The 12,582-nt window shown below is 34.2% G+C and overlaps 1 protein-coding gene across 1 annotated transcript; it reads right to left on the bottom strand.

Annotated features, from left to right (window-relative positions):
* Positions 1 to 6,595: 6,595 nt before the first annotated feature.
* Positions 6,596 to 12,245, bottom strand: HDAC11 (Histone deacetylase 11). The gene is made up of 8 exons (XM_071597042.1): positions 12,166 to 12,245; positions 11,953 to 12,090; positions 11,768 to 11,878; positions 11,605 to 11,696; positions 11,319 to 11,526; positions 8,027 to 8,193; positions 7,827 to 7,935; positions 6,596 to 7,513 (listed from the first exon to the last, which is right to left on the bottom strand). Exons 1-8 carry the CDS (start codon positions 12,166 to 12,168, stop codon positions 7,337 to 7,339), a joined length of 1,005 nt encoding a protein of 334 aa, XP_071453143.1. The 5' UTR covers positions 12,169 to 12,245; the 3' UTR covers positions 6,596 to 7,336.
* Between the last annotated feature and the right edge of the window lie 337 nt (positions 12,246 to 12,582).

Raw genomic sequence — 12,582 nt, 5'->3', positions numbered from 1 at the left:
CCCAACCAGTGTGATTCTTCTGGTGATCAAAACTGTCACGGTAATGGATGATGCAGAGAATTAAACTGGCCTCTTTAGTCAATGTTAATGTAAAAAAATTTGCAATTTACCATTTGTACCAAGAGACTATTTAAGTATCAACCTCCAGACATAATTAAACTACATCTTACTTATTAATGTAAATCATGTCTGCTCTCACACTGCATGAACACTGTTGTAGCATTGCATAATTTCATTTAAAGCTCAACCATTGTTTTCTTGTGGCCTGTTCTCTATTGCCTAATTATATAGTGTGATATTTTGATTTTGTAGAAAAATGTCAATGTCAACTAGTAGGTAAACATTAGATTTTTCTTAAATTTGAAATGGTGTGGGAGAAACAACTTTCTTGAGAAAGCAAGTGATGATGATGCTTTAGACTAATTGATTATATTAAGAGGTTTGATAATCTTAAAAGTGGCAATATGCTACTATTTAGGCTGTTTGGGACAAATATTTGAACATTTAAGAAGTCAATCCCCCAAAGAAAAACACAAAGTGTATGTAATGTCAAGTGACTCTTCACCCAGGTACCACACTGCAATTATCCCTGTGAAAGATTTCAAAATCTTGAGGACTAAAAAAGCATGTCTGGTTAGTAGAAGCAAATTGTTTCTTTGACACTCACAATATCACCTTCATACAGGTCTGACCATCAAAGCCAACTTCTAATGTACTTCACCGCATTACTGTACTTCACTTACTGCACTGCATTATTGTACTTACATTCTAATGTACTGGGTTCAAGGAGGGCATGCAGAGAAAGTGTCCAAAGCATGACATGCAAACAACTGGATACTTTATCATGACAATTTTCACCTTCATCCCATTTTCAAAACTCTACAACTTTCAGAGAGTGCCTAGTTAGATGACTATCATCCCTCATTCTCACTATTTTTACCATCTTGCAACTTCTTTGGTCATGACTGAAAATGAACCTCAACAGAAAAAGTTTAATACCATCTGGGATGAATTGCAGGTCCTGAACAAACTGATGAAAGGGATTTCCAGGTGTTCCTACCACTGATGATATTCCACGGTGGATTCATTTGATGACACGGTTGCAAGCGATGTATGAAGTAAGCCTACCTTTCCCCAAACAGTGTTTAACTTTCATTTCTCCTATGTATGCATTTTCACTTGGGAGATTTTCAGAGGAATTTATTTATGATGAGGTACTCTGAATGCATTTCTACCAATCTTAGAGATAAATTCAGTGTTAACAGGAGTTCTTCAATGAATAAATTACCTCAGAGATACGTTTCTTTTTAAATTGTAAATAGATTTCCAAGTTCTCTATTTTACTACTTTAACCAAACTTTGAAACCATTGGACATGAATTGTTGCCTTAATTTATCTAAAATAAGGTGCATAAAATTAAATTTTAGAATATAATTCTCCAAGTAATTCATCAAGATTTTGATTTCTTTTTAAGTTCCTGACAAGAAATTGCACAAAATGATTTTCCATTTCTTTCATTAAGAAATCACTGCCTTGAACTTTTTTGGATGGTAACATTTTTCATATAAACAATACTATTTTCAAATTACTTTAAGAATTAAAGCTTTCTTATTAATTTAATGGCATGCACCTTAGTTAATGGATATACATCAATGTTGCTAATGTTTAACTTGCATGAAGGTATTTATTCTTCAACTAGGAACCCTGTTGCAGGATAGGTTCATGAGCAAAGGCTAGTATAAAAGTGTATAAATACGCATATAAATTATTGGGCAATGATTTCTCCTTTGTAATTAGTGTGAATGGCACATTAGGAAAGACTTCAATAAAAAAAGAAAACCCATATTGGGTTGTATTTTCTCTATTCAATATGATTTCAAAAGTGAAAACTGCCCGAGGAATATTTTCCCGTCCAAGTTGCCTTAAGGTATCTCCCATATCAATTTGTACGAACATATTAATACAACTGATATTATGTCCCATCTAGAGTACACTTCTAAAAATATATAACTTTAGACTAAATTTATCAACATACATTTGGCATTGACATAACTCGTGATGTCAAATGAATTCACTTCTTTAATTCCACTATTTTCAAAATTGCCTAAGTGAAATTTCAATTTTTCAAGTCTCCTCCATTTTACTCTCTCTCCACTGTGTAAACCCTCTCTGGTACTATAGTAGGATACAGGATCAACAATTTTCCAAATACTAAAATGGATTTCTTTACGATATTCGAGAACAACAATTCATTCAAATGACATTCTCCATGGTAGCAGGTGTGATGCACTGGATGTATCCATTTTGAAGGGTACATAATAACTTGACACTTTTCCAATTTTTAAGATGAACCATATTTTGCAGTACATTTAGGTTTCACTGAGCTATCATCAGGTTTAACTAACCTTATGTGGTGCTGTTGCTTCACATTATTGTAAACTTGATCCAGAGATTTTGCAAATGGAAGTGAAAGGGAACAAACATGACATGTCGGAAAAAATAAAAATTGTCTAACAAGACAAAATATATTAAAGAAAAAATATTTCTTAGCATTCCTTCCAGATAGGTATTTCTTTTGGAAGACAAAATCTTGACTACCAAAATACACTTTCTCTCATCCCCCATCCATACATGTACTAGATTAGCCAGTCCATTACCAACCAAGAACAACTACATTAAGGGAGATAACTGATAATCCAGTTTTTCTTCCCTACTTCAATCATTCCACCATCCAACTCCAAAGCATAATATAGGGGGTGTGATAAAGGGAGGATGGGATAAAGGCTGCAGAGATGCACTAAAAGAGTGATGGGCTTTAGCACTTGAATGCCAACTACTGGCAGGTGAACAAATGCCTTAGGTTTTGTCATTATACAGCTTTTATTAAACAAACAGATTGCATGAATGAGTGTACATGGAAAATATTCTTATCTTCAGCAAAAATATTTTTGATTACTTAAAATACTTAACAAGGATATTGGAGCATTTGCCACTCCATGGTCGTAATTTTGGGGTGAAGAAGTGCTCATTAAACTCCACTTTGGTGAAATATCTCAGCCACTTGCTAAATCCAACAAGAAGACTGGAACAAAATAAGGCAGTAACAGAGAGACCTAAAAAAAGGTATGGCAATTTCATATGTGTTGGTGGTATAACTGTTTTGCCTAGGACTTAAAAGCAGTAGCCACCCTTCTCTCTATCCTCATAAAAATCAATACACATTTCAAGTGGACTGAAGAGCAATGCCCTTTTGAGGAACCAATAAGGAAACTCTGCGAAGCCCCTAAACTTGCTCATCGAAACCAATTCAAGGAATTTTACCACCAAACAGCCATAAGTGACATAGGATATGAGACAATATTGTTCTTAATACCAGACCATTAAAGCTATTAAATATGCCAGTCAGAAACTTTCTCCAACACAACAATGGTAATGCAATGTGGAAATAGAGGCTCTCGTAGTCATTTGGGGTCAAAGAGGAAACTCAGTGGTTAACTATATGATAAACGATTCAAAATATCCAGCGACAATGCCAATCTGCCTCAATCAGGTTCAATTAAGCATATTTGCCTGATGGACTATGAACTTATCAGACAGACTTTAAAGCCATCCATGTTTCTGGTAGATTTGATCAAGCTGCTGATGGATTATCAAGGAATTCCAATGAAATTGGTAGAATTGACACATCATTAATTAAGTGGGAGGTTCCTCAATGAGCATTAATCCTACACTCCAATCCTCCACAGGCTGTGGAGGCAGATTTTTGGGGCAAGAAGGTAATAACCATAACTAGAAAAATGATTAGAGCAATGAAAGGGTCATTATGTGGGTGGAATAATAATAAAAATAAAAAAATAAATAAAGATCAGCAATCTCACAAAACTTTTGGGAAATGCCAGGAAGGCTTTTACTCTATCAGACATTACTGGAAGAGGAAGATGTCAGAATAATTCCTAGAGCTTATACTTAAAATGTTTCTGTTTAGTTCCATGATGACAGTGAAGTTCGTCTAACAGGTCAAAACGTAACTCACTGCTCTCCATAAAAGGCTTAATGGGCTCTCTCCATAAAAGGCTTAATTCACATGGAGTTACAGAATAACAATTTAAGAAGGTGCCACGTCTTCCCATAAACTACATTGATGAATCACTAGGCCAGTTTCAGCCTGAAATACAGCTTATTGAAATATCTATATAATGTAGGATCTCATGAAGCCACAGCGCAAGACATCTCAGGTCAAAACAAGCGTGCTGTCCTATTAAATAGATTGACAGAAGCCTGAACTACCAGAGAAGCAACTGGTAGGCAGATCGTTGAACTCCTTATAAATTATGACTTCAGTCAACGTAAATATTCTTGGGTGATATTATCTGACAATGGAACATAGTTTATGTCGAAAGAGTAGAATTGGTGTTGTCAGGAGTGGGAACCAGAAATGTAAACTAAACCTCTAACCAGTAACTGAAACAACTGCTGAGTCCATATTAAGAGAGTTTGTAACATTCCACAGACTTATAAGTCCGTGGGAAATTACAAACTAATTTAATATGGACATCAAAGAATTCTATGGAGTGAAGCCTGAAAGTGTAAAGTATACAACTGCGGAGCTTATAGCATGCCTTTTTAATTCCAGCCATTCCAATCAGGGCAAGAAGTTTCCTCAATCACTGTTTGTTATTCCATATTTTGATTCCATACAAAACCGGCACTAAGTTTACTCCCAGCAGAATTTTCCACCATATATAATATTAGGTTTTAAAAATATTCAAATGATTTTATGTAATTTCCTAACTATTCATTTTTTTAAATTTCATAAGTATACATAGTTTTCCAAATCAAAGCTATTATTGTACGTATACAGGGTCCATACAATAAGTATCAGGACTGGTTCCAATCATCAAAATTTATTGAAGTTATCATTGCCATTACTTAATAATTTTCAAAATACATTCCTCCTGCACCGATACACATAGTTCGGCACACCTGCCACTTATCAAAGGCCTGCTGGAAGTCGGTTCCAGCGGGCTTTTCCACCTCCTGTCTCAACGTATGCCCGGAGATGACTGAACTAAAGTGTGCCTGAGTGATGGGGATCCCCTCTACCGAGCCGACCCCCATTGACGCTATAGCGAACCAGTCATGATACTTATTGTACGGACCCTGTATTTAAGTACCCTTTCCACCATTTACTGTTCATTTTTCTCAGGATTTTGCAGATTTTATACCTAAAATGTCTCAATAAGCAAAATATGTGAGAAATTCACATAATTTTGAAATATCATAATATACCAAAGAAAATATCCAACTCTTGTAATAATTTTTATCCAAAGAGCTAGTTAGTCCTTTTTCTATGCTATCCAAAGATAAAAAATCGCATGTGCTGAAAATGATTTTAATGATTTTCAAAAACACACTGATTTTTTCTGAGAATAGTATAACATTTAGAAATGTCTTAGGCCACATCTTTCCAGCAAGATATTCAGAAATTAAAAGTTATGTCCCCGTCAATTACAGAATGAACATATGCACCTTTTAAAGCCGATTTGAATAGATCTCTTTACAGTCTGTTATGCTATTTGAAGAATTTCACAGAAATACAACTAAAACAATATCAGAATGCCAATGATTTTGTCATGACTTTTTTATCATGAAAGAGGAAAAACTACACAAAAAATCAATTGGTTTTAGAAAAATTAACTAGCTGCTTTTCAGGTCAACATCAAGAAAATTTCTTCATACACCCTCTTCAAACCATAATTTTCTGCATTAGAATATATTTATTTCTGCATCCCAAAATGAAATAGGTAATGACATGCTTCTCTGCCCATTGCATAACAATATTCTCATATTGATTCATATGTTGAAGTGTGCCTATAGCTTAGGTGTTGCATTTGCAACCTATATACAACAACAGCAGGGTACCTATAAAAACATTCTTTTTCTTAATGTTGTATTAATACAGTATGTTATTAAAGGCAACCTTTGCCAAATACCAAAAATAAAAAGTTTAATGGCGTGAGATTTTTAAAAGAATAATCATCAATGAAAATCTGGATTATAATTTTGCTTCAGTTTCATCTCCATACCAGGAATATATAGTTGTTAATAATTAAATGCTTATCATATAGAAAATATGAATATACAATGTCAAAGCTTAGGAGATTAAACAAAGCCATCAAAATACCTGTACTCAGACTAAAATGATCCCATAAATAGTAAGGTATACCCTTGGCACTAGAAAATAGTCTATACTTTTTTATATTTAAGATGACTTTATGGTACAAGTGGTGGATTTTTTAAAAATGAGTGAGGTATTATCAAATACTTGACTTAATTATGCAATATGTTTAACAACAGCTTAAAATTAATCCTAAGTATTTGAAAAACTTGAAAACTTCAGAGCTGACAGGAAGTTTGAGAGAAGCCTATCAAACAAATGAGTTTGACATGGGAATTTACTTTATATGGCATGGGTAAATTCAGGTAATGTTTTTAGAAAAAATGATAATCTCTTTCCCTATTATAGAAAATTCTGAAGTAGTTTTATTCCTAGTGAAAGTTTTACTCCACTTTACTTCAGAAGCATGTATTCCCACTTCCCCAGCTTCCCACTGTTTCCGTATACATATGATTGGAAGATACTGTATATAAGATGATACTTGAAAATGTGATACAATTTGATCATAATATGGACTGGTTCCATTGGGTATGACTAGTAGCAAGAAATACAAATGAAACACACATACTTGCACTTATGGTATTATAATTTAACACCAGTTGAAGTTCAAATTTCTGCAGGCCAACTTTAAGTTATAGTAAATAATTCACTGGGTACTTTTCATTTGGAAATGTTTTCATTTTAACCAGTCAAAGGCTGAAGTGTTTCTATCTTTCAAAACCTGGATTATTAATGTAGAATTCTATAGAAAAAGGTTCGAAACCACACAAATATCAACCTTAAATTCTGATTTCACTGCAATAAATCACACGACATCTTTTTACAAGAAATAATTTTATGTAATTTTTATTTACAAATGAATTTTTACACCTTAATTTTTTGATTTAATATTCCATGTAATTATAGAATGAATGTGGAAGACAACTTCATCATGTGAAGAAATATATGGTACTTGCACCTAGCCTGTTATTTACAGTATATACATGTAATTGAACATTCATGCACAGCCATTATAAAATGGAATTAACTATGAGATCACTTTAAAGACATAACTGAAAGGTAACTTGGAAAGTTATATCATATTACAAACCTCAATACAACTTGCAAAATTGCAAAGATGGAAGCACATACTCACTGTTGTAGAAGCAAAGCAAGGATTCAATCATTTATAGCAATTTCAAGTCCAGGAATCAAACCTTTTTCATTCAAATTTAAAATTGAATCTGCAATTATTCTCGCAGTCTTCTTCTGATAGCCACCACTTGTGAGCATAACAATGGGTATTTTGTTTTTTCGAACTTTCAAGAAGACAAGTTCATCTCTTCGAATGATTCCCTGAAATGAATATGATTTCCAAATTACATTATACTTTCTCACTGAACTTGAAAAGGTATGGACATACCATCATGTGCATCTATTATATTTTTTAAAGCAAACAGATGGGGCTAAATTAATTATACATGGTCAAAATTCGAACCCACTTTGAAAGAATAGATAAATATGAGACAGAGAGAAAATTGGTGTGCATATGCGGCAAATTATGGATTTATTTGAAAATAGAAACTGAAAGGTTATTTAGGTGTACCTTACATATGAAAAATTTTAATGTCTACAAAAAACCAGTCACTGTACAAACGACATCACTTGCCTGAGGTGAAATGGCTAAAAGCCCAAGTCTGTCTCCATCCAAAATATCTGTCCCGGCATTGTAAATTACCACATCAGGATGAAATTCCCTAAGAGCCTTTTCTAAATTTCTGAAAATAGAATTATTAAATTACACTTCATGAAGATATAAAGCACCTTCATAGGCACAAATGAAACATTGTAAGGAATATATATGCTCACATATCCACTTTAGTGAGATACTCATCATCTTCTGTGAAGTGCCACAGTTCAATGTGTCGCTTTATGGCCTTTTTTGCCAATTCATCTTTTGGATAAATACCTTTGTTGTACACATCAAGAATATAAACATCATGCTGATCCAAGAAATCTCTTTCATAGCCATTCCCCTTGAATAAAAACCTATAAGTTAATACTACACAACAAAACATCTAGCCCAGATTATTAATACTGATTGCATTTTATTTCACTATTTAATTCTGCAATCAACATGCATAAGACTGTACACTAATAGACACAACCTGAGATTTGCAAATAGTAATAATAGCAAAATAGAGTAAATTTATCGCTATTTCACCAAAATCATCACCTCAAAAATTGTCATAAATGGTGATCTCGGGAAAAAACTAAGTTGGCAGATTAGCATTTATGTTTATTAATGCAGATATATATAGGGATAAGAGAATAAGTAGAATATGACACAAGAGAGGCTTTTATTTAGTGTGAAAAGCAACCATACATTATTGAACCTAACATTCCAAGATCAACATAAAAGACACAACTAAAGCAAGTTACTTTGGTACTTAAGAATCAAAAGACAGTTAATTGTAGATATTTATTATTATGCTTCAATTCTATTAAAACCTTCAGGGAAAAAGTAGGGCATGGCAAAGGCACAGGATTATAGTACTATCAAAACTAGGCGACTTCTCAAGGTACAAAATTCAAGGGAAACAATAACATTTAACCACAAGTAGGTCCTGAGGTAAGAGTCCAAGTTTATGTTTGCCCAAAGCCATAAAAAAATCTTTTATCCCCCATTATTGTCCCTTGCTGTTTTTCTACCCACAGCAAGAAAAAAAACCTCTTATCTGGCATCCTAGTAAGGCAGCAAAGTTTTTGCAACACTTCTGGCAATGTAATGATGATTGGCAGTTTGGACTCTCATTGATGTAGAAACTTATAAATTATAACCCGTTTTTTTTTCAAATTATATTTATATATTACCTTCCAAGAAAATCGGGTGTCAAATGGCAAGGGGCAACAGGTCAAAACCTACTCGTTGATATTTATGATTTGATCCAATGATTGTAACCCCCTGGCTAACTGAAGCTTGGTCATATGCAAATCTAACTGATTTTATGGGTTCCCAAACAGCTTTTACTTCTGTATCCACCCCTTCCTTACCATGACCTCTGCAATATATTGAAAAGATAATGTGATAATAGACGCCCCTATCTTATCCCCCTTCATAAGACAATGCAATCCCAACTCTCCATCAGCCACTCACACTTGGGCAGCCTGAGACATACATTGGCTGTAGATAAGTCACCTATCCCTCCAATCTAATCCTATTTACTACAATACATTCACTGATTCTACTCAATTTGCTTAATATTTTTCCCAAACTCTATGAAACAAAAAAATACATCCTGATTATATTCTACGTTCCTCTCTCTTAGTAACCTCATTACTGCTATGGCATCATGCATAAACCCAAAACGTTTCCCAAACCAACACTGATCATCCCCTATATAATCATTTACCCCCTTCTCATTTATAATCCCTAGTCTACTTCAACTGTTAGTGAAGTGAAGCTCATTGCTATACAATACAATACACCTCTATAATGATTACATATCCCTCCTACCGTTCTTCTTTCTGGAATGGGAACTAACACTAATCTGATGATCTTCCAGCCTAATTCCTCCCTCAATAATGCTAAGAATAGGTCCATTGACACTCTCCCTTTAGATCAACTCAAACCCTTAAGAATTCCTCAGGAGTAGTATCTATCCCCATGGCCTTACTTGATTTCAATCCCTAAATGCCATTTTTATCTTGCAATCAAGTATGCCTAGACCTAAGCTATCCCACCAGCATCATATTTCTTTCTATATCTAAGCTTGCAGGCCTAATATCTCCACCATGTAAATCCCTTATGTATTTTTTTCAATCCCTCCTGGTTTAATTAATAATTTTTCTACCTTATCTTGATAGTATGCATGGATTTTCTCTTCTTACTCTAGCGGTGTTTATACCTTCTTGTACAGCACATAAATTTCACCTTTCCTTTGCTAACTTTCCATATCCTTCCACTGAGACTTATACCATGCTTCAGTTTTTCATCTCTTTGTACTTTCACCTACCTAATTTTGTCTTAAATTCTTCCATTTCTTCCTTAATCTTCAATCCTAATCATCTCGTCGGTAATTCATTTTATGCTTGTGACTTTGATGTCCCTTTTTTGACACTTTCCCATTTTTCTTCAATTGGACGTTTCTCCCTTACTCATAACATTCTCTACTGCCTCCTGGTACTCCTTTCTTTTCATCTTGGATAATGCATCTACATACCATTCCCTCACCCACTATCCTCGTATTATCCTTTTGAATCCGACATTACACTTCATCAGTACTAAATTATCTGAATTCACAATTGTAGGAATCCAGAAACCATGGGAATTCACACAGTTCCTAAATGTGTGCCGAACCATTATCTCTCTAAATTCCTGGGCATTTTCCATATGTGCATTTGCCTATTGTACTGTTTAAATATGTTCATTATTTTGCAGTTATGTGCAGAGAAAATATTAAGAAAATTATTCTAGCAATGTTTTGTACGTGAATATTTACCAACTACTTTTGGAAAGTTTAATAAATGAAATGACTAAATATGGATTTTTTACCCAATGCAAATAACAATTCAATTGGTCATAAGGTTCTGGGTCAAACCTATAATTTACAGATAGCCGATCCTCATAAACTATGATAACAATAGGAATTCTAAAAGATGTGAAGGCACTCGCAGAGATTCATGCATGCAATTCAAGTTTCAACTAATCTTAATAATTATTGAATATTAACAGCAGGAATTTTCTCTTGTCAGGGGCATGATACCAAGTTGTTGAGGAATATGGTTTCACACACGTAGAACCCTAATCTACCAACAAAATATAGCATGTACTTCTAGTGAAGTGATCTCAGATCACATTTTCTTAGTCCAGCAGTGTCAACTATTTGCAGAGTTTTACTTTTTAATGATATATCCTATCATATATATGGCAACAATGCATTAATACTTGTTCAATGAATAATGATCATTTGAAATTACTTTTAAAATTGGGCAGCTTATTCGTATCCATGATTTACTAACTACCGATCATATTCGTAGACGATAACGCCTTTCATCAATTGGATGGTTTGAAGCGCATAAATCATTACATGGGGAAAATTCACATACTTCGTTTCGTCGAGACACTAAAGTGAAAATACACATATATGTTTTGAACTACCTGATGCGCGTCCAAGTCCACAATCATTGCCTTCTTAACCTTCCCTCCTTGCAAAAAAAGGAATTTCAAAAGAAGAGTTATGTCAGCATATGGGCAAAAACCTCCACCTCTATCTTTGCTACAGTGATGAAAACCACCTCCAATATTTATGGCCCATCCTCTATCAAGAGCAAGCTTGCCAGCAAGTATGCTTCCTCCAGTTTGATACCTGAAATCAAGAAAATAAATCAGTGCAGGCAAATCAAACATCATTTTCTCAAGAAACCTGAGAAAATGAATAACAAACCTCATAGGTTTCAAATAGCATTTCTGTACAATGAAGTTAGGCACCAATGAAAGCGGTGGAATTTCTGCAATTCTAGCGACATTCCAGCTCCACTGAAATACGAATGAGAACTTAATACGTCACCTCCGAGGAAGAGAACATCAAAACTTAAGTTAAGATCTACCTTCAAACTCTTCAAGTACTGTGGTGTGTGAACCACCAGTAAATCCTCATGCTGAACTTCGTTAGGCCTTGTCACACTGTGATCATTAACTAGCATCGCTTCTTTCAAGTACTGAAAATTACCAAAAACTTCAAAATAATTTATTCTTATTCTGCAATGAAAATGAAATGAACAATTTCACTCACACGAAAGATATGGGACCATTTTGCTGCGTCGAAGGGGTGAAGTTTTTCCAATCCACAAAAACGTACGTTGTATTCGGATCTATATATTATAGGCAATTGATGAGGCTCTATCTCAAAATATACTGTCGACGGACATTTCTGTAATATAAAAAACCAAAATTTTCACCTTTAATGCCAGAATTCCGATTTTTAAATGAAATCGTCATAAAATACCATCTCTCCGAACGTCCACCACTTCCAATTTGCACTTCAGCGTCAACTTCTCCCAGGCCCGCAACTTTATCATTTTACTACCAGGGACGACAAGGTGACCAAAGCTTAGATTTATGACCTATACGGTAATATTTCGTGAAATTTCTTCAACATTCTGAGTTCTTATTTGGGGTGTAATCAACGAGAGAGAGATGTGGAATACTGTTAAGCCCAATGTAATAAATTTAGTTTAAGAGTTTTAGTTTTTAATAATAAACGGCTTTACGTGCGAAATCTGCGACATTAAATGCAAATAAAATTTTTCCGAAACATCCAAAATCTAGGGAAAATTATAAAACGCTTTTAATATATAATACTATATGTATAAATACAGTGCGGTAGACAAATCCGAGTTTGGCTACAGTAACTTTTAACTAT

Source organism: Hetaerina americana, unplaced genomic scaffold, assembly GCF_022747635.1.
Source record: "Hetaerina americana unplaced genomic scaffold, ioHetAmer1.1.p SCAF_8, whole genome shotgun sequence".
NCBI lineage: Eukaryota > Metazoa > Arthropoda > Insecta > Odonata > Calopterygidae > Hetaerina > Hetaerina americana.
The sequence above is the reverse complement of the archived record's forward strand: the minus strand, read 5'-3'. Positions and strand labels throughout refer to the sequence as shown.

Coding starts and splice junctions, on each gene's coding strand:
- HDAC11 (XM_071597042.1), bottom strand. Junction 7,936..8,026: donor TATCTCACTAAAGTGGATAT/GTGAGCATATAT, acceptor TTCTATTTTCAG/AAATTTAGAAAAGGCTCTTA. Junction 7,514..7,826: donor TTTTAGCCATTTCACCTCAG/GCAAGTGATGTC, acceptor TATTCATTTCAG/GGAATCATTCGAAGAGATGA.